The sequence below is a fragment of the Trachemys scripta genome, chromosome 5 (genome assembly GCF_013100865.1).
Source record: "Trachemys scripta elegans isolate TJP31775 chromosome 5, CAS_Tse_1.0, whole genome shotgun sequence".
Taxonomy (NCBI): domain Eukaryota; kingdom Metazoa; phylum Chordata; order Testudines; family Emydidae; genus Trachemys; species Trachemys scripta.
Window position 1 is genome coordinate 68,484,995 of NC_048302.1, and position 25,683 is coordinate 68,510,677.

Consider the following 25,683-nt stretch of genomic DNA (forward strand, 5'->3'; position numbering starts at 1 on the left):
GCTTCGGAGGTGGAGGGATTGATGTTGCATGAACAACCAGAAATCAGGCATTTCCTAAATTTCAAGCACTTTGCCTATCTAAATAACATTATTTTAATGTAGTTTTTTTAATGTGACTTCCTAGGATATTCTTTTGAAAAGAAATAGGCAAACACAAATTATATTATGTACAATATAACCTCCCCTCCTCCCTGCAAACTTGTGTCATTATCTGGGTTTGATGCCTGGGCATTCAGAATGGTCATCTACCACAGGACCAAGGTGGACAAAAATCAATGATTAAAAAAAAAAAAAAAAAAAAATTTTTTTTGATAAAATGCTTTTTGAGGATAAACCTATCTAAAGATAGTTCTAATGAAGATACATTATAGCTCAAAAATATCTCATCATGGAATAGGGATTATAAATTCAGAGATGCTTAGTTTTGCAGTTCTCAGACTGTGGATTTGTGTCTCCAGAGATAACATGCTTGTTAACAGCAAAAATGTTGTTAAATAAATAAATAAAGAGAGAGGTGAGAAATAACAGACCTCAACCCTATTGTCCCTCTGCAAATTTGTGTGCACAGAGTCAATCTCTTACCTCTCTCTAAAAGTGCAAAGCTTCAAAAAGTTCAATGAATAGAAGACTGTTGGGGGCTGAATAGATCTGGACAAGGAGAAGAAGTCTGGAGATAAATGTGAGAAGGGAGGGACACGCAATAGAAACAAAAGTGAAACTGTTTGAGCAGCACATTCCAGAAGTCTTGAGGTCTTTCTGAGTGTAGCCTTCATTGATTTGAGATCTATCATACTAGGGTTACCATATGTCCGTTTTTTCCCCGACATGTCTGGCTTTTTGGTAATCAAACCCTCATCCGGGGGGAATTGCCAAAAAGCCGAACATGTCCGGGAAAATACCGGCCAGGCACTTCCCCTCCCGCGGCTGCTCTGCTCCTCCCCTGACTTTTCGGCTTAAGAGCCAAGCTACCCGAGCGCTCCGGCTTTGGGCAGCCCCCTTGCCTCTGGACCCCAGCCACCGTAGCAAAGCAGCTGGAGCCCGGGAGGGAAAGAGCCCGGCCGGCAGCTGCCGGAAGCCCGAGCGCTAGCGGCTTCACGGTTTGCCGGGCAGCCTCCGGACCCTGCGCCCCCGGCTGGGCTCTTCCCCTCCTGGGCTCCAGCTGCGCTGGGAAAGCGCCGGCCAGGGGCGCAGGGTCTGGGGGCTGCCCAGCAAACCGTGAAGCTGGTAGCGCTTGGGCAGCCCTTTTCACGTGGCTGGGAGGGAGGAGGGGGAGTTAGAGCGGGGACATTGGGGAAGGGGCGGAGTTGGGGCAGGGCTGGGGTGGGGTGGGAAAGGGGCGGGGCCATGGCCCCGTGGAGTGTCCTCTTTTTTTATTTTTTAAATATGGTAACCCTATATCATACCATTTTCTCACTAGAAGGGAAAACCTATAATGGCAACAGGCCATAAAAAAGACCCAGTTTGGGAATAAGAACCATTCAAGAAATATGTTTGCTGATGATGTTTTAAAGGAAGTCACGCCAGTGAACTGGTGGAAGTCCCTTAAACACTTGGATTCAGAGACAGTTGAAGTGATAATCTCACTTTTAACAGCAGTAGCTTCTTCTGCCAGTGTAGAAAGAATATTTTCTTCCTTTGGACTGATTCATTCCAAATTGAGAAATTATTTGGGACCTGAAAAAGCAGGAAAGCTTGTTTTTCTTTTCCAGATTATGAACAAACAGGAAAATGAAGGTGAAGACGACTGAGTTAGCTGCAGAAGCCAATATTTTAAGTTTCTCATGTTGACCTGGCCGACATAGTCAATTTAATTTTTGTGTTTAAAAAAAAAAAATTCATTTAACTAATTTTAGTTAAAAATGATTTTAACAAAAACAAACCTGATTTTAAAAAACTTGAATGTTTAACTAAATTCAAAAATGCATATGCTGATTTGTTAAAATGTTATATGTTTGCTGTTGAAGAAAAACATCCAGAATATATAACGTTGTTTTAGTTAAATAAAACAATTTAAATATCTGTCTCGTGATGTTCTCCTCCTAATACAGCATGGCAAGAAAATCCTCCAAATATTAATGATTAACCTGTTGAACTAGAGAAAGCTCACCTCCCAATGACTTCATAAATATCTGCTTCAATTACCTTTGGTAAATGAAATAACCAAACAATCATTCATTTTCTGATATAGCTGTAAAACTAATCTGAAAAGTTTTCAAAATAAGTCACTTACAAATGTATAGTGTGTACCTTCTAAAAATGAAACCTAAATCTATCTCTGAGTTGTGAAAAATATGTATTAAGGTTATAACAACCAACAAGAATGCACTTTTATGTAGAAATCCATGTTTAAATCAAGACTTCCTGAGTAATGATTTAAATCATGATTTAAATCAACTCCACCCTGCACAGGACTAAATTATATTAGCTGGCAGAATAAGAAAGCGGTTATTCAGGAAGGAGGGGTGCATGGTTTGCTGGTGTCGTGTACTGAGTGCAACTAGCTGTCAGGGAAGCCCAGACTGGCCCGCACACCCTGAGTCTTTCCTCCCGACCTCCCAGAAAGTGAAGGGCTCCCTCACTATGTGGTGCCCCCCAGAGGGGGAAATGGGAATGCTAGGCTGTGTGCCATTCCCAGAGAGTATGATTGGGAGGGAGATCCTTGCCTCACTCTCCTCCCTCCCTTGCAGCTCCAGCAGCTCCCAGGCATTCTCAGTGTAGCATGTGCTGCTGATGCTTTAGCAATGGCGTGGGCCCAGCACTTCAGAATGTTTGTGTTCATTATTATTTTACCATGCTGCCAAAATTTTCCTGAAGAACAGAAGAGAGAATGGAAATGATAAGGTTTAATTTAATACTTTATAGCTCAGCTAAACCGGAATGAAACCTGAATGAATCTTAATGGGACAAACAAAAGGTACTTCTGCATAAGAGCTTTATTGCTGGTGAAATTCAAAGAGTTGCTGCAAGTAACTGTGACGTCAGAACGTGTCAAAAAAAAAAAATTCCCTAAGAACAGAAATCTACAGGCAACTAAATATAGGAGATCACTAACAGATCTCCCAACCACAACAGCATTTTCATTGCCTGCTAGTTTTCAGAATGTTTCTTGTCCCACAATATGGAGAATACAAAGACCAGTGCTCCCAGACTGCCATGCAGATACCCCACCATTTTCAAATAAAACAGCACCTTTTCTGTTGGCTACAGGGTAAATGTTACTCAGAGGCATGTGATATGTTATAGTGGAAATATAGCAACAAACTTTAGCTAAGGCTATAGTCTCCACCAGGAAAATGGTTAAAATAGAAATACCTTGGAGAATGAAGAAAAGAGCGTGTGTACATATGTATTATGCATACAAAAATTCAAGAACATTTTTTGAAGTGTTTATATTCCCTGAAACATCTCCAGTCCTTCCCAACTGCTGCTATAAAGGCCAGTTTCAGATTCTTGCAAATGAAAACTAACTTAAAAACTGTTGATAGACTTCTTAACAATCTGCAACTGTTCTCAAAATTATGTTCGTATCATGAATCTTGTAGAAGCTCAGTACATTTTTTTTGCTTATTGAACAATGTGTTCATATACACAAAAAGAACGCAGTACACAGCACTGTGTAATAAAAGGGCTAGCAATTCCACAGCCACTGACACAGTTCAGGAATTCATGCAACAGTGCATGACATATTAACCTTTTCTGAAAAATAAAACATCTTCTGAAAGGGCATGTATTGGTTTAATATTTCCTTAAAGTACAAGCGGAATGTTTTATGACTTGGCAATCCTCACCTACATTCACTTCATTTAATTTAAGAGCAACATTAGTTTATTAGTTCCCCTTTAGCAAAATTTCATACCTCACCAAATCGACTGATTCTGCCACTCATCTTGAAAGACTCTTCTACACCCAATGTCCAGTAAAGAAACCATCTGATATATTTGTAGTGCAGCCACCCCTATTTTACAGTTCTTAATACAACTGCTGCATTCAGCTTAAAATTGTAGCAACATAAATTGCCATTTCCTATTTTTTGTTGATAGATTTTCTGCACACTCTCACTCTACTTTTGTTCTTTAACTCTTTTGATGAAGAAGTTAGGTAGCTGCTCCCTTCACAGAACAAGCACCTGATTTTCATGTTCCTCCTCTCCACCAAAAGAGTCTCGACAGGCCAGAATGGGTGAGTGGTTGTGGGTCACCCTTCCCCACCCCCACACCAAAGATAAAACAGGAATGTCTATATTATGGTCTTAGATCTCTGGAAAAAGATGTGCGCAGCATATTGTACATGTTCAAGTCTGCTGTTAATGTTCATTCAATGTCAGTTAACTACATGAGGGAACCACATGGCCACAATTCTACTGGCACATGGTATAACAACTAATAAACTGATGCAACATGCCATATGTTATCAGTTTCTGCTCTGCACAACATGGAAACACAAATGTTGCACATCAGAATACTGTAGTACATTTAAACCTAGAGAAGAATTCAAAAGGGAATATTCAATATTAATTTTCCCATAAACCTGAGAAGTTATGAAGAGTACTTGAATAAGTTCACAGCACATTGATGAAATATAAATCTCACTTTATAGAAATTATTACCTTTTTAAAAATGTATGTGTTTAGAAAGGTCTAAAGGATAACAAATACTGAAATTATACTGGTATTTTGTATATTTGCAATTGAAGATTTTTGCTAGCTGCTGGAGGTAATGTTAAATTGCTTTGGGGTTCTGGGAGAGGTTAAGGGCCTTTTTGTAACTGCTATTGTTTCTTCACAAAGTTCAGTTTTTAAACAAAAATTGATGTACCCTTTTGGATATTTTTACTCCATCAGTATCTGCACTTATTACTGACATACTCAATACAAGTCATTAGACCAGGGGTTCTCAAACTGGGGGTTGGGACCCCTCAGGGGGTCGTGAGGTTATTATATGGGGAGTTGCAAGCTGTCAGCCTACAACCCAAACCCCGCTTTACATCCAGCATTTATAATGGTGTTAAACATATAAAAAAGTGTTTTTAATTTATAAGGGGGGGGTCGCATTGAGAGGCTTGCTATGTGAAAGAGGTCACCAGTACAAAAGTTTGAGAACCACTGCATTAGACACTTTACAGAGAATGACATGACAAATTACTTTTTTAAATTTCTAAAGAAAATCGTAGTGTGAATATTAGAATATAAAGGCCAAAATATAAAACCTGGTGGAAGAATCCATACATTTATATTCTCAACACAGTTTGATGTATGTGATGTACATAAGTGGTATCTGAGAAATACCAGTAATTCAGGTAAGCAGTAATTATTTAAGTTATCCAGTGCAAGTCATTGATTCCTTAGCCACAAAGAAAACTAAATATATAGATGATTTACCTGAGGCTGGGTCTACACTACCCGCCTGAATCGGCGGGTAGAAATCGACCTCTCGGGGATTGATTTATCGCGTCCCATTGGGACGCGACAATCGATCCCCGAATCGACGCTCTTACTCCACCAGCAGAGGTGGGAGTAAGCGCCGTCGACGGGAAGCCGCAGAGGTCGATTTTGCTGCCGTCCCTACAGCGGGGTAAGTCGGCTGCAATACGTAGAATTCAGCTACGCTATTCGCGTAGCTGATTTTGCGTATCTTAAATCGACTCTCCCCTCCCGTAGTGTAGATGTAGCCTGAGATAAAGAGTAGCTCTCTAAAATTAATACTTGCATCCCTTTCTTCAACTTCATCAGGCCATTTCTCAAAATACAATGCATTCTTCAAACAGGTAAAACACATAAATCATTAAGCCAATTTCAATTCATACCCAGAAGCTCTGCATGTACAAGTTTCATTAAATGTGCCACAATAGCTTTTAAAAGAAGCTAATCTGGTCTGTCATTAGATAAAACAAAGATGGGTCAAATCAGCTCATAAAATGATCTCAATTTCTGGTTCTAGAAAAAATCATAATAAATTAAGCTACTGGAGTTTTGAGTATAAGGCATGAAAGAGTTGAATGAATCCCAAGAAGAAACAGAAGCAAAGGTACGAGTCAATAAGCTTAATTCTCAGTGCACGGATTTCATACATACAAAACAAGTTAAAATATTATCATACAGAGATATTAAATACGATAATCAAGAGAATTTTCCATGTACTCACCAATACAACACTTCCTAATAATTGAACTTTAGCTAATCTATCTACTTTACTGAAAACAAAACAGAAAACTTGCATGAATATGATCCTTATGGTACTAATCAAAAGTAAAATAATGAAAAAAAAAATCAAAAGGAAGTAGCCAACCCATTAAGTGATAGAACAATTTATGAAAGATAGTTAGAAAATCTTCCCTTTTAAAAATAAAGTGAAAAAGTAGAGAGAAATTATCAAACACCACCAATTCTAGGGTTCTTAGATAGAGGTGAAATCCTGGCTCCACTAAAGTCAATGGCAAAATCCCATTGACTTCAATGAGGCAAGAATTTCCCCTTAAGAGCTAAACAACCATTATAGAAAATTTATGAAAATCTGATTGCAATACTTGTTCTTACAGAAAAATCAATAGAACAGAGCAACCTAGAATAAAATCAATTTCTAGTGTTAGAGTTAACGAGTAGCAAACAATTTAAAATATTCTTAGCAAAACTGAATAATTGTTCATTATGCAACCAATCAATTCATACAAACTGTCTTGTTCAAGTTATTTAGCTTCCTCTTTAGTGTCAATGGGAATATTAAGGGCCTGTGCTGGTTTTCTTCCCCCTGAACTATTTTAAATTCAACAAATAAGAGTTTTAAACAGAAAAATGCATCCTACCCTTTGGCTATAAACATTTTCCCCAGCAATCAGTAACTAGCAATATAAATATATGAAGACTAAAGCCAAGAGTATATAATATAAGAATGTGATAAATATTGACCTTTTCCCTGGAAATGTGCTATCAACAGTTGCTCAAAGCTTTTGTTACACAGAAAAATTGGTTTAAATCGTAACTGTGAATGAACAGATATGATTTTGCTTTTGCAGAGGACACATTTGATTGCCCTTTTTAACCCCTGAAGCAACAAATGTTGTTATTCAACTGTTCTGAAAGAGTCTAGAAAGAGATATAATTGCAACAACAACAACACAACAACTGCTACCTGTAGGTATGGTTTATCATTTATAGTGGATACTTACCCTAACAGGAGGACTCCGCGCTTGTACTCTTTGCTGCTGTCCACCTTGCGAGCTCTGTGGGTCTTTTGAACCACAAGTAGCAACAGTGCTGCTCTGGGCTCTTAATGCATTTGTGCAACTAGTCCCACCACCAGTGCCAGGTTTCCAGGGCCTTTGCTTGATGCCATCCAGTAGTCTAACCAGTAGAATATTACTGGGAAGTTCATCAACACTGCAATCAACTAAAGTCCTACATTCTGGGCAACGAAGCTCATTTCGAGAACTCACGATGCCCAGCAAACAACGTTTGCAAAATGTGTGTTGGCAAGGCAAGACTTTTGCAGAAGCATCAAGACGTTCTAAGCAAACAGGACACTCCAACAGATCCAACAAAGCCGATTCATCCATTTTTATCTAATTTACCAAAAAATAAACTTTGCAAAATTTATATCTGTTCTGAGTACTTAAAGGGACTCATGTTACATCCATGCCTCTTCAGACTTTGCTCTGAAATTGTTTAGAAAACAAAGAAAAAGAACAAAGCATTAATAATCTGGAAAAAATAATTAGCTTTTTTAAAATGAGTCCACAAAAATATTTCCTCTAACAAGACTTCTGCACTAAGCAACATGAAAAATTAAAAGATCTCCAGTCTAATTCAAGACAAGCCCGTACAGATATTCAGTTTGTGGATAAATGTTTAATAATAATTTAAAACATATAGATAAAAGTTTTCTGTAAATATGAACAATTTATGAAAGGCAATAACAACAGAGAATTATCTCTGGTCATCATAATGGCAATCTTATCTACATTAGTGAGCTACTTAGCTCAAGCATGGTGATCAAGAGAAACAATTAAGGTTTTAAACTGCAGTTCTGTCTGCTTTTAACCGTTAACTATCTTCAATATTCTTAAACCATTTTAGAGTTTAATAAGTTTGTCCTTGTAGGATAGATTAATAAATGACTGTGGAAAACACACTTAATAGACAAATTTATATTTTTTACAATTTGTTTATTAGACAGAACTGCCCTTTCCATAATGAAAACAAACAAAAGAGAATAAAAATAAGACTGATTCTGCAAGCTGTTCTTCAAGACTAAAGAGTCCACCATCAGAGAGTGGTTAGCAGGGTCAGGTGTAAGTCTAGAATGAGCTAAAAAAAATCTAATTTGTCAAGTTTTTGAGAAACAAAAGAGGAAGGGTTTTGTTTTGTTTGTTTGTTTGTTTTAGCATTTTAGTCTTGAAAACAGAAACACAAGCTTTTAAGTGTACTAAAGAAGTTGACAAAATTATAGATTGCAGTGCTGGTATTATATTCAAGAAGTGCCAGAAAACTATTACCAAAATAATTTTATGGTGTATTGAGTGCTGGAATACTGGTAGTAAAACATGAATGCAATGTATCCAGTAACAAGAGCAAAGGCAACATGCCACCAGGAAGCTCACCAAGGACACTCAACAAGAAAATCACTTATTTCGCTCATAATCCTTCACTGCTACATACATATATAATATGTATACATAGAGATTTACACTCTCTCTCTCCCTCCCCTCCCCTTTCCCAGACTTTTTGAGTGGCTAGCTGGTCACAGAAAGCTTCCAGTAACTGATGCTAAGAAATACAGCTGTTTGGTGTAATACTACTAGACACATAATATAGGTTTTTATTATGTGCATGGGGCTTCTCTACAGTTCATTGTGAGTCTAGCAGGAGAAAGAGACACAAAACGGACACACACAATCTGTCTCAGGAACAGAGTTAAAAATTACTTTCAAAATTTATTTCAGGCCTGGAGAATATTCACTTTTCATATAAGACATATGAGTGTAGGATATATTACATACATATGCACATACAACATTAATAACCTTATTCTCTGGATTTTGTTATTAAAGTTATAGTTACTTAGATATCTCCGGAAATAAAATATATTTTATTACACATATATACGTCAGGAACGCTATATATTTGGCACATATTTGTGCATGTGTACCTCTTTTCCATGTATGGGAGAGGACACATAGTGGGGAGAAGAGGTGACACACCCTGGCGAGGGGGTGGGGGAGAGAACACTCTTGGCAAGTGGCATTCTTTCTGTGGAGGAAGGACACACTTGGGGGAGCAATATATCACTGCCTGTGGATGGCTGATACACTGCCTCCTGTCTCTGAGGGCATGTGGCGATGTGGCCAGGGAGCTGGGCTCAACTGCACCGCCAGTCTGGCCCCTCCGATCCCAGTGGGGGGGGGGGGGAGGCTGATACCTTCTTTCAGGAGTGATACTGTATCCATGTAGGGGGGGGGGGGGCATGAGTGGCACCATATCCCAGTCTGGGGTATATGAGTGTGACTGGGTTGGGGAGGGGGACGGGACGGACATCGTATCCTTATGGGAGGGAAAGGACACTGCGTCTAGGGGGAGGCAGCGTATCCTTGTCTAGGAAGGAGATGACAGTCCGGGTGGGGTGGAACTGTACTCATATCTGGAAAGGGGCATCACAAGGTCCCTGGGAGACAGTACTCCACCAGCGTCTGGGGAGGGGGTGGCACCGCTAGGGACTCGGGGGTGTGGTGGCACCGCACCTCATCTGGGGAGGCGGTGACACGGACTCGGGGGGAGTGGCACCGCACCCCGTCTGGGGAGGGGGTGACACGGACTCGGGGGGGTTGGGTGGCACCGTCTGGGAGAGGGGTGACGGTCCCTAGGGGTGACGGTCCCAGAGGGCGAGGCTGTCACACCACCTGGGGGTTCCGCAGGGCCCTCTCCGCCCCCTCTCGGGGGCCCTGCAGGGAGCTGGGCTCAGCTGCACCGCCAGTCTGGCCCCTCCGATCCAGACCCTCCCGCCGCGGCGAGCAGGGCAGGGGCGCCGCCACTCACCATTTCGCTGCAGCGCTCCCCTCTTTGTTCCCGGGAGGAGCCGCCGCCGCGCTCGCCCCGCTTGTCTCTCTCCCGACGCGGCACCGAGGAGCCTCCTCCTCACCCCCTCCCCGAGCGGTACTGACGCGGGAGGCGGCACCGCAACGCCCCGCAGAGAGAGCCGGGCTCGGGCTGGAGGAGGCGGCCCTGGGGGTGGAGCCCGCCCCGCCCGGCGAGCTGGCGGAGCCAACTCCGCCTGGCACCCCGGAGGGGGGGGGGTAAGAGCAACGAGCGGGGAACGAGGCACCAGACCCCGGCTCCAAAGCCCCCCAGCCCTTCACAGCGGCGCAGCCCCGCTCCAGCCACGCCACGTACCGCCTGGGGAAACCAACCGCCGCGTACAGTCAGTGCAGAGCCTGAGCAGCGAGCGCCCCCGGCCCTGCGCCCCGCAGGTAAAACTCCCGCCTCGCCCCGGCGCACAGCTCAGGCGGCCTCCCACCCCGCCCATCTCGGGAGCGAGCCCCGGAACTAGGGGAAGGTGGGAGAGGCTCGGTACAACGCTACAGCCGCGCTCCGGGGCTGAGCCGCTCCGTGCCGGAAGGGAGGCACTTTCCACTCCAGTAACCAAGCGGGAGGCAGAAACGGCCTCGGGGAATGAGCAATGAAAAGCCTTTTCCCGCTAACGCAGTGAGGCAAGCTGCCTAATGTTAGTAAAGGGGAGCAAAACTGAGAGACAGTAGTGTGGTAGGTACTAACCTGCCACTCAGTCATAAAATGACAATAGCAAAGGAACTCACGGAACAAAACCTCAACCCCTGATACAGTCAGGCAGCATGTGGCAACCTGCTAGTGCGACAGGTTGGACACATTACCTAACCTAAGAGCACTGTGAAAGCTGGCCTGGGCAGTTCCCTTAAGTGCCCAGCTGCCTTCAGACTTTTACCTGTGATGAAGTTACTACACCCGGAACTGGGACTTCAGCCTCAACTGATGATAGGAACGGGAGGATTAGGGTGATACCTAGGAAACTAGGATGAGGTTAGGGAGTCAGTGGGAGCTGGGAGGCGTTCCAGCCGGAGGGAAGGTTTATGGCACCAGCCTTTGAAACAAGATACTGTCTCCTCTTTACCTCTATGCATCAGTCTGGATAATAAAGACAAATGTATCACAAAGAGATAAACCCCAGTGTATGTGCACGTCTGTCAGTAAGGAAAAATAAAATGGATTTTTTTAAATTAATGTTACTAGGTTAAATAACCTGAGAAACCCTCTCCATATTGTGTATTTTCTCCAACACACAACTCACAATCTAAACACATTGAGGATTCAGGATGCTGAGTGGTTCTCTCGCAGGAAGCTTGCCTGTAAAATATTTCTAAACAATTTACTATAACCAAAATAAAAAAGGAAACAAAGTTTGAGGCTGCCATAAAATCAGATATCATGTGAAAACAGAAAAGCATTGATATTTTTTAAACCGAAACAAGAACATGAAGATTGTGATATGAAGGAGGAGATTCCGAGTTTTAAATTACTTTGATTGCCTTGATGCAATAAGGAACGCCCCCACCCTCCCGAGGGACCTATTGTGCCTAGGTTTGGGAGATATATCTTTCAATTTTTTGTTAGTTTTTATTGGCTTCTGGTGCAACCTTAAAATTATTTAAATGTATTTTTACAAGTCAGTTTCATATGGTTCCCCCGCCTCCCCCCCCCCCCCCCAAAATCACATCCGACAATTCCTAGGACTTTTTAAATTGCCTTTTACACAAAATATTTTGTTACCCAATACTCAAATGACAGGAAACAATGATTACAGTAATATTTCTGAATACACACAATAATACTGAATAGAACACATTTAATTTTGTTATTATAAATGCTAAACGCCATATACATATACACTATTAATTAAAAAACACCTACAGATGCTCCCCAAGTTACGTAAACCCAACGTACACAAATCTGAGTTTACGGAAAAAGTTCCATAAGCTAGAAATAGGAGGTTTTGTGGGTTTTTTGTGCAATGGTCAAAGATACATTTCCGACTTACGCAAAATTCAAGTTACGCAAGGCGTTCCGGAACAGAATGCTTGCGTAAGTCAGGGAACGTCTGTATTCAATTGTTATTGTGCTAAATTAGATCAAACAGTGGGGTCTGGTCTGTAACTGGGGCTCCGAGGCACAACTATAATAAATATAAGAAATAATAATATAGAAGAGCAGAATAAACAACACATTTAGGAATATTCTATCTCACCATTGTTTCTCCTCCTGTCCCACCACCATAACAAAAAAGGAAGAGGATCATCAACAGATTAAAATATTGGCTCCTATTATATCTGCTATAATAAGTGCATCCCACAATCAAACTTCTTTATCAACCATAAACTTTCTCAAAAGATCCTTTTCAAGGTACAATGTTGAATAGTACCATCGTACTGAGCTTTCTTAGCATTTAATAGTTTGTAGGGAACATATCTGCAGTTTTGTAAACAGTTTGTTATTGCAATAAGGACATTGATGTTCAGGAAGGCATGCAAGAGAAGTGAGGTGAAAGTTCAGAGAAGCAGGAAGGAGGATCTCCTATTTATTTGTTTGTATCAGGACTGTTGCTCCAATACATTATAAGTAAAGTATCTAAAATATTAACACATCTTGATATATTAGCTAAAGTTATAAAGAGCCTCACACAGAAGAGCTGTCATACATAAAGATAATACAATAATTCATGAACAGCAGTTATGCAAGAATTTTCAAACAAATGTACAGAATGAACTGGCTAGTGTGTGTACCACTGCCCTCTGTTGGACAAATTGCATAATTCAGACCTGCTGGTGTCAATAGAAGCACTCCAGGTTGATAACCAAGTATAGATGACAGTGGCATTTGGATCACTGTATTTATTATAATTATACATATAATACATACTATATAATTCCCATCTTCTGTCCAAAGCAGTCAGCCACTCTCCTTTCCTTCTGTCATTTCTACTCTGATGGATGAAGAGGCTGCTTATTGTGTTAAGAACTTTGTTTTGGGAGCACTTGGGCATGTGAATGTGAGCGGAATTGCAGTGATTGCAAGGGGACATTGTAAGTTATTAGTATTATGCCTTTTGGTAGCAGATTTTGGAGCATGGCAAGTCAATTTTACATTTGGAACAGAAATCAGTGACGAAGCATCAAGTATATTAATGTAATTTGTGTATTGACAAAATGTGCTCAAGTCTTGTTTCCTTAAACAGAGATATAGTGATAAACTACACCCAGACAACTCCCATTCACAGAAAGGCACCACTACCCTGTTCCATGGAGAGCAGCCTCTGTCTCTCTCCAGAACTCTCAAACAAATCAAGACAAATCCAACTGCTTAAACACATTCTTTGTCCCCTTTCTTCCCTCAGCTGAGACAAGAGATTCTTTCCCTCTGCCTCCAAGCTGTGGAAATAGTTGCCACTGAGTGCTGTTGTAATAATTGGGCCTACAAATTTACCGTAATTGTGAGCTCAACAGTAAAAAGTAAGTGAAAGTTTATAAGACCTATAATAACAAATATTGATGGTAAAGGGTATGAAAGGGAGACCGACTTAATTAGTCCAAACAAAAAGGCCTACTGATATAACTCAAGGACTGTGTTAATGCCATGCATGGTAAACAAGAAAAGGGGAACCAGACATCAGTGAACCAAATTTCATGCATCAGAAACTAGGCCTAATTGGTGAACAAAATAATGAGGGGATGGGCTATTCTGCCTCATGTTTAATGGTGTTTGCGCCATGATACTGAGCAGACTGAGGTCTCTCAATTCCAAACTCCAAACCTTATTTAACACTATTTAATCTTGGACAGTGATTGGGTTACATTAACACATTTGACCCATATATTCCATTTAAGTCAATATATCAGTGCAGAAGAAGCAGATTTTACTCCAAGTACACTTTCTGGTTGCCAAAAAGAAGGGTGGGTGGAGGCCAATTCTTGATCTCAGAATGCTGATTATCTTCATCATGGTGCAGAAATTCAAGATGGCAACATTCACAGATACTATTCTGTTCCTGAATCTGGGAGACTATTTTGAGATCTGTGACTTTCAAGAAGCATACTTACATATGCTACATCTCTCTCACAAGAGATTCCTATGCTTTGTCATTGGTTAGGAGTTGAACTTGATACTATCAGTATCAAGTCCTTCTTTTTGACTCTCTACTACCCCTACAATGTTTACAAAAGTTATCACGATAGTTGCTATACAGCTTTACCAATGGGAAGTAATCATTTTCTCCTATTTCAGCAATTGGTGTTCCTACATCAAAGTTCAAACAGCAGTAAAGAACACTATGTCTCTCTCACATGCTCAGCCTTCAACTCAATACTGCAAAGTCCTCCCTCTTACCTCTGCAATTGATAGAGTTTATAGGGGCCACTCTCTACACCACGACATCCAGAGCCTATCTATGAGAGGACAGATTTTGCATTCGAACACAGTTAGTCGCACAAGTTCAAGTGAGCCCACAGATCACTGCCAGATGGTGCCTGCAGCTGCTCGTGCATGTGACAGCATTTACCTTCACATTACATGCCACTTTTACCTACAGTGCTTCCAAGCCTGGCTCAGGACAGTTTATACTCCCAACAAAGACAGCCTGAAAAAATTACTCTCTGCTCCCAGCCTCGTGCTAGATCTCTCATGATTGGTGGAAGAATCTGGACAAAGTGTGCTCAGGAATTCCCTTCAACTATCCCATTTCAGACTCGTCTCTCCTAGGATGGGGAGCACATTGACAGTATAATGCTATCCAGGACAGATGGTCCACCAGGAGTCTCTCCTACATTCTGGAGCTCAGAGCCAGGAGATACACTTGCTGCCATATCCGATCTTGTGATGGAAAGTCAACCCACCTGCATAATGAGAGACAACAGGGCCAGTATGTACTGCATAAATCGACAAGGCTAAGCGAGATCCCCTTCCTCTGTTCAAATGCAATCAGGTTATAGAATTGGTGCATAGCCCATTGAATCCTTATTATTTGCCTGGCCTCTAAAATACTATAGCTGATGACCTCAGCAGTCACTTCACTCAAGATCACAAGTGGATATTTGACAGATTCATTCTCAGGCAAATATTGCTTACCTGGTGTTTTCCAAACATACACCACCTCACCAGCACTATCAACCGGAAACGTGCAAAATTCTTGTCAAGGGGATGTCTTGGTCACCATTCCTGGGGAGCGGGGATTGACTTTCTCCTTGATTAAGAAGTCTCCTAGATGCCTTCCCTCCAACACTGCTAATCCTCATGGTTCTAAACAAAATTAGACAGGACAAAGCCTTGGTCATCTCAATCACACCAATATGGCTAAAACAAGTGTAGTTTGTTTACCTACTTTACCTCTTCTCCCAGCCAGCCATCAATCTCCTGCTGATGCCCAGTCTCTTCACTCAGGATTCGGGGAATGTTTGTGACCCCACCCAACCTGAACACACTATAACTCAGAGCTTGGATGGCTCTCAGGGTTAGGACTCTCCTGTTCCAGAGAATTCAAGAAGTCCTGATGAACAAGAAGAGAATCCACCAAGAAAACTTACCTTCAGAAATATAAAAGACGTTACCACTGGTGTAATCACCGTTGCCTATTTCCTTTCAACTCTCCTATCTTGGAGGTTCTAGAACAGTGGTTCTCAACCTTTCCAGACTCCTGTACCGCTTTGAGGAGTCTGATTTGTCTTGTGTACCAACTTTCACCTCACTTAAAAACTACTTGCTTACAAAATCAGAGAATAATACAAAAGTGTCACAGCACACGGTTACTGAAAAATTGCTTACTTTCTCATTTTACCATATAATTATAAAATAAATCAATTGGAATATAAATATTGTTCTTACATTTCAGTGAACGGTATATAAAGCAGTATAAACAAGTCATTGCCTGTATGAAATGTTAGTTTGTACAGATTTCGGTAGTGCTTTTTCTGTAGTCTGTTTTAAAACCAGGCAAATATCTAGATGAGTTGATATACCCCCTGGAAGACCTCTGCATATCCCATGGGGTACATGTACCCCTGATTGAGAACCACTGTTCTAAAATATCGCACACAGAGTTAAAGGGACACCAATTTCCACCCAGAGACTTTCTAAGTGGGTGTTTGGCTGCATCCTCTCCTGCTATGCAGCTGGTAAACTGCCATGCCCTTCTATGGTCATAGCCCATACTACCAGAGCTCAGTCCACATCTGTTGTCCTTTTGAAATCTGCAAAACTGCCACATGGGCTTCAGTTCACACCTTCTTGAGACACTAGGCTTTAGTGCATACCTCTAGATTGACACTACCTTTAATGCTGCAAACAGTTCTAGATCCATCTCCTTCAGAGCATACTGCTCAGGGGTCACCACAAGCGAGCACCCATAGGGAAACTACTCAAAGAAGAAGGGATTATTCACCTTGGGCAGTAACTGGAGTTCTTTGAGATGCATCGCCCTGTGGGTGCTCTGCTACCCATCCTCCTTTGGAGTCTCATCTCCATCAGACTGTGCCATAAAGAAGGAACCGCGTCCACTGCAGCCCCAGTGCGTGCATTGGCCAAATGTGCTCTGCTGCCGAAAACCTCTGATCAAAAGGTGCATGCACACCTCAAGTGGAGAACCTATAGGAACAAACATCTCAAAGAATTCCAGTTACTCTACAAGGTGAGTAAGCCCTCCTTCCTAGTTATGATAGTTTACTTGTGTGTTATGCAATGAGCTGTTTGGATGTATAGGGTGACAGTCTGTGCCCTGAAGATCTTAAAAATCTATGAAGACAGTGGGTAGCAGAAAGGGATACAGAATACAAGTAAGTGGACAGGGTGGTGACTGGCATATTGGGCTAATTCTGCTTTAAAAAAAAATATTATATATATACACACACACACACACACACACACACACACATATATACAGACACAGTCCTCAGGAGCCAAATCTTACCGCGTTATAGGTGAAACTGCGTTATATCAAACTTGCTTTGATCCGCAGGAGTGTGCAGCCCTGCCCCCCCAGAGCACTACTTTACCGCGTTATATCCGAATTCGTGTTATATCAGGTCGCGTTATATCGGGGTAGAGGTGTATATATAAATATTTATCCCCAGCTGCCATTAATTCCTTTTCTGTTCTGTTAACTGCCACTATTATTGTTAGTTTAAAAAGAATAGACTATTGCCTTTACATTTTCAGTCATAAAAAAAAATCCCCTTTTATTAAGGAAATAATGACTGACTTAAGCTCAAAGAAGCTAGGAAATTCAGTGTCAAGATTTCAAAGGAACTCTTCAGTCAGGGAAAAAATGCATGTAGCTCACATCATTATGTCTCCTGTGGAGGGAGCATTCTTTTATTTTATTATTATGTCTGTTGGGACGTATTTGTATATTTAATTTACTGTTGGACCAGATTGAGGAATCTATTAAGATAGTTATTGGGATAATTAAATTAGATAAGGGTCCCCAGAGCATGAAAAGGGCATGTAAATTTCACAAATGTAAAAAGAGAGAATACCACAATACTGGCTGCTGCTCCAAACCAGTAGGAAAATAGAGTTAGAAACTGTGGCAGGGGCTAGAAAATAAAACTAATATTGTGTTAACCTAAACACTCACTCAGTAATGAGCCATCCCAGCAATCAGATGACAAAACAAGAGTAAACTTCCAGGCTATAATTTCCTTTTAGTACCTTAATTTCTTATTTTCACAAGAGATTTGAACAGGCAGACACCTGTTTTGTCCATAAATAGAGTTACATAGCATTGAACAAGATAGTTGTAGCCAGAACACCAGGTCTTCTGGGACACTAAAAAAGGGACAGGCCATAATTTACTTGTGATACTTTTATTTTTCGTTTCCAAAAAGGTTTTTGCTAGGCTATGAAGTTGTTCTGAAAACATATATTAGAAATCCTTTGATACAGATCCATTTGTGCTGCTGCAATGACTGTTCAGAAGGGGCTTAGCATGTTATGGGTGCTGTGGGAGTCTTAACTCAGACTTTCCATGACTTTTGTGTGTTCAAGACAGAAACAATGCTATTTTAATATAGTTTTCTGTATTTATTTGGCAAATGCTCATGTCAATTTAATAATATTTAAAAGCACAAAATGTGCTTCCCATAGGACATGTCAAGAGGTGATGTTTTCCTGAGCAAGAAAGGGAGAGGGGTTGAAACCCTGGCCTTCCCGCATGCTGCTTTTAATGTTTTTCTTCATCTGACTACTGCTGAGCCAGTCACTGTTTCCCAAGCTTGCATTAGAAAGGGAGAGCAAGAGAACGTGAAAGTGATACAGTAAGGGATGGGAGCCAGAGACGGAGAGTTGGCCTCCCTGCTGTTCCAGTTAATATTCCTTTTTTTTCCTGGTTGACTAATTCTATGCCCAATAAATAGTAAAACTTGAGTCACAGAAAGTGTGTTCATTAGAAAATCTATTCTCCAACTAAAAAACTAAGGATCAAATTTATTTTCCTAGTAAACCCGAAATCCCACATTCTTATTATAAAAAAATAATTTGCACTTCTGCAATGTTTTCTGTCCAAAGATCAGAAAGCATGTTACAAACATTGGTGTGCATAGCTATCCCAAACAAGGTGAGCACAGATCAGACCCTTGGGTTTTTAGGACACTAAAAACCAATCAGGTTCTTAAAAGAAGAACTTTATAATAAAGAAAAAAGTAAAAGAAGCACCTCTGTAAAATCAGGATAGAAGGTCATTTTACAGGGTAATAAAAAGATTTAAAACACAGAGGATTCTCCTCTAGGCTCAACTTCAAAGTTACAAAACAGGAATAAACCTCCCTCTTAGCATAGGGAAAATTCACTAGGTAAAACAAAAGATAATCTAACACATTTCCTTGCTATTACTTACAGTTTCTGTAATTTTAGATGCATCATTTCAGTAGGAGTTGGGTTACCTGCTTGGTCTCTCTCTTTGTCCCAAGAGGGAACAAAAACAAAGAGCACAAACAAAAGCTCCTCCACTTAACCCGGATTTGAAAGTATCTTCTTTCCCCATTGGTCCTTCTGGTCAGGTACCAACTAGGTTAATTGAACTCATTAACCCCTTACAGGTAAGTGATTCTGTACCTCTGGCCAGGAGGGATTTGACGTTACTGCATACATAAAGGTTACCCTTCCCTTTATATTTATGAAACCTACCTTTCATAACTGTTGTTCTTCGAGATGTGTTGTTCATGTCCATTCCGTTTTAGGTGTGCATGTACCTCCGAGCACAGTCGTCAGAGATTTTTGCTCTGCTGACGTCCAGAGAGTGCAATCTATGCTCCTCTTCAGACTTATGAAGCTTTGGGAAGAAGACTGGCAAGAATATGTCCTGGCTCACATGAAACAACCTGGTAGGAAAGCTGGGTGCAGCTGCAGGTGGACTTTGTCCTTGAAAAACACCATATAGGGTGGCTCCAAGGTAAGCGCCCTAATCTCAGAAAACCTACAAGCAGACGTTATTGCTACCAGGAATGACACCTTCCAGGAGAGAAGAAGAGAACAGGAAGCCAATGGCTCGAATGGGGCACCCATGAGCTGTGCCAGCACTAGATTCAGGTCTGAAGGAGGGATGGGGTCCTGGACATGGGGATAGAGTCACTCAGACCCTTCAAGAACCGGACTGTCATGTCGTGAGTGAAGACCAAGCTGCCCTGGACTGGAGGGTGAAAGGCTGATATAGTGGCCAAGTGGACCTTAATTGATGAAAGGGATAAGCCCTGGAGCTTAAGATGTAGAAGGTAGTCCAGAATTGATTGCAGCGAGGACTGCTCAGGCCTAATACCCTGGTCCAAGGCGAGAAGGTCCTGCTGAGGTGATCTGCTAGTATGTTCCTGCTCCCCTGGAGGCCACAAGATGAATGGCATGCTGCACACAGAAGTCCCAGAGCTGGAGAGCTTTCTGGCAAAGGGCTGTCAATCTGGCTCCGCACTGCTTGTTGATATAAAACATTGCAGCAGTGTTGTCCATCAGGACTTGTACTACCTTGCCCTTCAAGTGGGACCAGAAAGCGCGACAGGCCAAACCAACTGCTCTGAGCTCCCTGATATTTATGTGGAGGGAGCGACTGTCCCATGATCAGCGACCTTGCATGCTGAGCTCAACCTCAAGCCCAGGCCCAAGGCATCGGAAACCAGGGTCAGCAACGAGGCCAGGGCTGTGAAGGGAACCCCCTCCAACACTGATTTGGGGTCCAACTACCATCCCAGTGACAACCAGATGTGGTCCAGCATCCTGACTACCAGGTCTAGATCATGCTTGTTGCAGGTGTAGACCTGACGTCAGCTACGCTTGCGGCGGCCGGAGATGGAGCCGGACATGACGGACCACGTAAGTACAAGCTGCCATGTGACCTAACCACCTCAAGCAGGAGCGGGCGGTAGTGAGTGGGTGGCCCCTTATATGGGAGATCTAGTCCGACATGGCTTGGAAATGGGCCTCCAGAAGGAAGGCTCTTGCCTGCATGGAGTTGAGGACCGCCCCTATGAACTCTATCCATTGCACCAGTTTCTTTTAGTTTACTAATAGGCCCAGGTCGTGACAGGTAGAACACACCAGATAAAGACTTCTCTGCACTTGATCCTGTGATCTGCCCTTGATGAGCCAATCATCGAGATAAGGATAGACTTGGACTCCTCGACGTCTCCGGTAAGCAGCTACTGGGGCCATGTATTTTGGGGCCAATGAGAGACCAAAGGGCAGTGCCATAAATTGGAAATGATGCTGGCCCACCATAAATCAGAGAAACGTCTGTGTCCTTGGAAGAGGGAAATACAAAAACAAGTGTCTTTCAAGTCAAGAGCAGTGTACCAGTCTACTGGATCCAGGGAGGGAATGACGGAGACCCGGGAGACCATGCGGAACTTCAACATTTTGAGATATTTGTTGAGTCGCCACAGGTCCAGAATGGGTCTTAGGCCCTCTTTTGCTTTTGGGATTAGAAAATAGCAGGAGTAGAGCCTTTTCCCCTCATTTCACAAGGGTCCTCCTCTCCTCCTCAACTACAGAAGGTTGTCGACCTCCTGAACGAGGAGTTACTCGTGAGAATAGTCCCTGAAGAGGGACAGGGAAGGAGGATGGGGTGGGATGAGGTGTGGCCAAGAATTGTAGAGTGTAGCCCAGAAATACAATTTCTAGCACCCAATGGTCAGAGGTGACCCATGACCAGGCCGAACGGTAGGGACGAAGATGGTTGAGAAAAGAATGAGGCGCTTCTGGACCCCGTGATGTTTTGCCAGGCCAAGTTGTGTGGGTGAGTGGGAGGAGGAAGGGCGGCAACAACTAAAACTCGTGTCCCTATCCCTTCTCCTTTCAGACCCCTGTTAAGATTGCCACAGCCTTGGTGATGGGAGTGGCCAGAACTGCTTCCTCGCTGACTGAGACGTATGGAGACCCAGCAAGCGGAAGGTGGCCCAAGTGTCCTTTAGCCCATACAGCCTCGCATCTTTCCAACCCCATCAAACAGGAGGTCCTACATTGAGGACTGCATCTCCTGGGACAAGCCCCCAGTCTCAGGCCAAGAACTGCACCTCATGATCACTGCTGAAGCGACCAGCCTGGCCGTCGAATCAGCTACGTCCCACACCATTTGGAGGGAGCACTGTGCCTCTGTAATACCCTCCTAAATAAGGGACCCAAATTCTTGGGCTGAGTCCTGGGGTAGGGAGTCCCATAAGTTAAAGTTTTATCTCCCCCAAAAGAACCTAGTGGTTTGCGACCCTGAACTGAAGGCTGGCCGTGGAATAAATTTTCCTTCAAAAAATCCTCTTGGCCTTATTGCTGCTGGCGGTAACTCTGCCTTCAGAGCTGGGCTCCCAGCCAGCAGCCACGACCTCAAGGCTGCCCAGCTCTGAAGGCAGGGCCGCTGCCAGCAGCAGTACTGCAACCCCCCCTACAATAACCTTGTGACCACCCCACAACTCCTTTTTGGGCCAGGATCCCTACAATTATAACACCATGAAATTTCAGATTTAAATAGGTGAAATCATGGAATTTACCATTTTTAAAATCCTATGACCATGAAATTAACCAAGCTCAAGAGTCCCAGTCTTTTTAATCCCTGTTCAATACCCCTAATCATTTTTGTTGCCCTTCTCTGCACCTTTTCCAATTGCAATATACCTTTCTAGAGATGGGTCAACCAGATATGCACACAGTATTCAAGATGTGGGTGTACCAAGGATTTAAATAGAGGCATTATGACATTTTTTGTCTTGTTATCTATCCCTTTCAGCAGCTGAATGTAAACCAAAAAGGTAGGATGCAGCATACCCAGAAACTTGAGAAGTAGGAGGGTAATTTTGAAACTCAGAAAAGGTGATTGTAGGATGTGTGTGTCATTTGAAAATGGTTTACATTAGGAACATGCTTACAGCGTCTTATCCCTTAGAGGAAAAATAAACGTTTATAGCTTATCTTAAGGTATTTATATTATCATCATATCTAAGTGCATCACATTTGTCAGTGTATAGAAATACATTCCATGTGTAGTACGGAATATTAACATCTCCATTTACAGATGGGGAACTGAGACACAAAGTTTAAGACTCAGATTTTAAAGCTATTTATGTGTTGCTGTGCTTAGTATCACAAATCCAACTGATTTAGAAGCCTAAATCTCATTTTCAAAAGGGATTTTGGTGTTTACGATTCTAAATTCCATCATCAAAACAGTTATTATACCATTATACAAATGGGTAAACATTATGGCAAAGAGGTTGACTGAGCAGTGCAAGCTACCATAACAATGAGTGAGTGATAGAGCAAGAAATGGACCCATTACCCACAAATTGAACTATTTTCAGGTTTAGTGTACAGGAGAAGGTTGTATGTGCTTACAATGCTGTCTAAACAGGTTACCAGCTCTGTGACGCAGACAGACCAGCTCAGATCAGAGCAACAGGACAATTCACTTATGTATGTATATCAAACAAATGCTAAAAGGTCATAATATGTTCAAGCCAATTCACTTGTTAGAATAGAACAAAGAAGGATGTTATCACATTACAATTTACTTGACAGGTGCCCAGTAATTACATTTGTTTAAATGCATGAAAGCTAGTGAAATGGTAATGTTATTGTCTTCACCAATCTGTTTCCTGTGATTGCTATCCTGTACTTAGATTTAAATTGAAATATGTGTTAGTGTTTAGATGTAAATGTACTTGATATGTAACACTGCACGAAAACTAATGAAGAATTGTTTCTGGCTATCACATTGTGTTTATATTATGTTTACCCATGCAAGCTTGGAGCATTGGAAATGTAAATGAAGAAGGTTGCTGACTTCAAAGCAAGAGCCATTGTTTCATTCAATGGGGTTCACAGTCCCAGTCTGAATTTCCTAATCTTCATCAGCAAAGGAAGCACCCACATGGGTGAAGAGGCTTGTCAGCTTGCCTTATGTGAGCCTGATCTATAAATACTGATTCAATTGAATGATTCTGCATCTCTGGACTGATGAATACTGACAGGGTGGAATTCTGAGTGGTTGGACCAAGATCCCTAGAGCCATTCTAGGAAACCCTGAGAGACTATTGAAAACCCCGCAAATTACTACCCCTCTGCCATCGTATTGGACATACTAAGTTTGATTCACCTGTAATGTATTTTAGCTGCTTTAAACTTTCAATAACTCATTTCTTTTTCTTAACTAATAAATCTTTAGTTTAGTTTATTAAAGGAATTGACTTCAGCATTGTCTTTGGGGAGATCTGGAGGATTCTGTGCACCTTGACGTCTTTAAACCAGTATTTGAGGACTTCAATAACTCAGGCATATGTTAGGGATTTGTTACAGGAATGGGTGGGTGAGATTCTGTGGCTTGCATTGTGCAGAAGGTCAGACTAGATGATCATAATGGTCCCTTCTGACCTTAATGTCTATGAGTCTATGAGATCTGAAGTATACCTTGACCTGGGGTAAGTGACTGGCTGTCTTGGGCTGGGAGTAATCAAACGTGTGATGGTTTCTGGTTTTAATAACCTTTCATAATTAAGTCCAGTTTGCCTGAATGGTAATATAGGCTGAAGTGTCTGGGGACTGACTGTGGATCCATGGTAAGCTAGTATAACGATCCAGCAGCATACAGTTGTTGCTGGTTTTATTAAATCTAATTATAGAATATACCTCCAGTTTGGGGGTGTCTACCCTGTTTTCTGAGAGTCTGACCTGAAATGGTCTCAGCTGTGACCCATTCTGGACATCCTGACAGTGTTAAGTAAGTTAAGTTGCATGCTATTTTTCACACCTGGGTGGTGGGTTAGGTGCATATTTTCCTTATGCAAAATGCATCTTTGCTTTCCTTTCAGTGCTCAGCTCATGGCCCATCTTTGTGTTGCTTAAACACATGGTAGCAGTGGAGGTGGAGACTGGCACTTTTCAATACTATACCAGGGATGTAAGATGACAAACAGGATTACTGGTAAGAGACTGCTTCTCCCCGCCCCCCCCTGACCACTATGGTTTGGTTCAGAATTATATAAGATTGTACCTGATCACACAGCAAGGGTCTGTATCCATGGATTCCATGGGAACTATGGCTACTGCTGTTTAGTGGCAAACATGAACACTTCTGCTGGAGTGTTGAATACCGTGATACAGTTCATGGGCAGTACTTAACTTCCTTTTCTGTGACCCAGCTGTTTAACAGAGACAAGCAAGTTTTAGTTTTTGTTAGCATTTTATTCCCATGAATGATCAACTATGCTACTTCTAAGAATGTACTGGAAATGAACCACTGGCCTTTGAGTTGGACCCCAGCCATAAGGGCATAGCTAGTTTAGCAGGAAATTACATCAATTTAATAGTTGGATTCATTTTAAAAGCCTTGGAGGCACTTTAGTAGGAGAGATGAGGGTGTTTAAAAGTATCTGAGGAACAGCTAAGTAGGATGCTTTGTGTCCTCTCTAATCACTAAATACTTTAGACACTTCTGCTTTGGGAATATAACTCCCTCAAATGCAGAACATTCCTCTGTGTTAGTCTTGACCTCTGACACTATCTGCTAACCATTGAGCTTTTATGAAGGAAGCCTGAAGCAACTATCTATACTAGTCCCAGTGTTTCAATATCATCCTTTAAAAGACAAGAAAATGCATTTCTAATATGACAGTGGGGAAGGATCTAAAAGCAAGAATGGCTATCCTGTTTAACATTTTCATGAAATGTGATTTAAGCTAATGTTTTAAGCCACAAATCACCTACAATTAAATAATCTAGTTTACCAAAATTATAGTAATTTTATTAAGGCTATTTCATTTACTAGATGTGTTTTTTGATTCTTGGAAATCATGACTTAAGTTCAATTCAGCAATTATGATTAAGTGGTCTTACCTCCATCCCTGTATGAACATTTTAGGTTCTGCTTCAATGATTTCGACAGTTCAGAGTAGTAGTATTTTCCCCTTACTTTCCTCTTCCCTTGTTCATACATATTTGCATGATCTCCATGCAGCATCCCATAGTTCCATAATATATGGGGGCAGGACAGCATTCTGCTTAAATATGACAAGTTTCAGAGTAACAGCCGTGTTAGTCTGTATCAGCAAAAAGAAGAACAGGAGTACTTGTGGCACCTTAGAGACTAACAAATTTATTAGAGCATAAGCTTTCGTGGACTACAGCCCACTTCTTCGGAAGTGGGCTGTAGTCCA

General features: G+C 41.8%; 1 protein-coding gene and 2 long non-coding RNA genes across 9 annotated transcripts in view; 2 read left to right on the forward strand and 1 right to left on the reverse strand.

Moving 5' to 3' along the window:
* Positions 1-15,298, reverse strand: part of SH3RF1 (SH3 domain containing ring finger 1) — a 159,577-nt gene extending 144,279 nt beyond the window's left edge. For 2 of the 3 annotated variants that reach the window (XM_034770972.1, XM_034770970.1), the window contains exons 1-2: positions 10,025-10,230; positions 7,162-7,647 (exon numbers count right to left, since the gene is read on the reverse strand). In XM_034770972.1, the coding sequence (XP_034626863.1) occupies positions 7,162-7,548 (387 nt within the window). In that variant the 5' untranslated portion in view covers positions 7,549-7,647; positions 10,025-10,230. Of the gene's footprint in view, positions 1-7,161; positions 7,648-10,024; positions 10,231-15,136 lie in introns of those variants that run through there. The other variant, XM_034770971.1, reaches the window with a different exon arrangement.
* Positions 10,188-21,899, forward strand: LOC117877668. The gene is made up of 3 exons (XR_004645786.1): positions 10,188-10,455; positions 19,240-20,677; positions 21,345-21,899. It is a non-coding gene; the product is annotated as an uncharacterized LOC117877668 (long non-coding RNA).
* Positions 21,900-23,892: 1,993 nt separating this feature from the next.
* Positions 23,893-25,683, forward strand: part of LOC117878322 — a 15,716-nt gene continuing 13,925 nt past the window's right edge. For all 5 annotated transcript variants that reach the window (XR_004645954.1, XR_004645956.1, XR_004645955.1 and 2 more), the window contains exon 1: positions 23,893-24,452. This is a non-coding gene — a long non-coding RNA (uncharacterized LOC117878322). The remainder of the gene's footprint in view (positions 24,453-25,683) is intronic.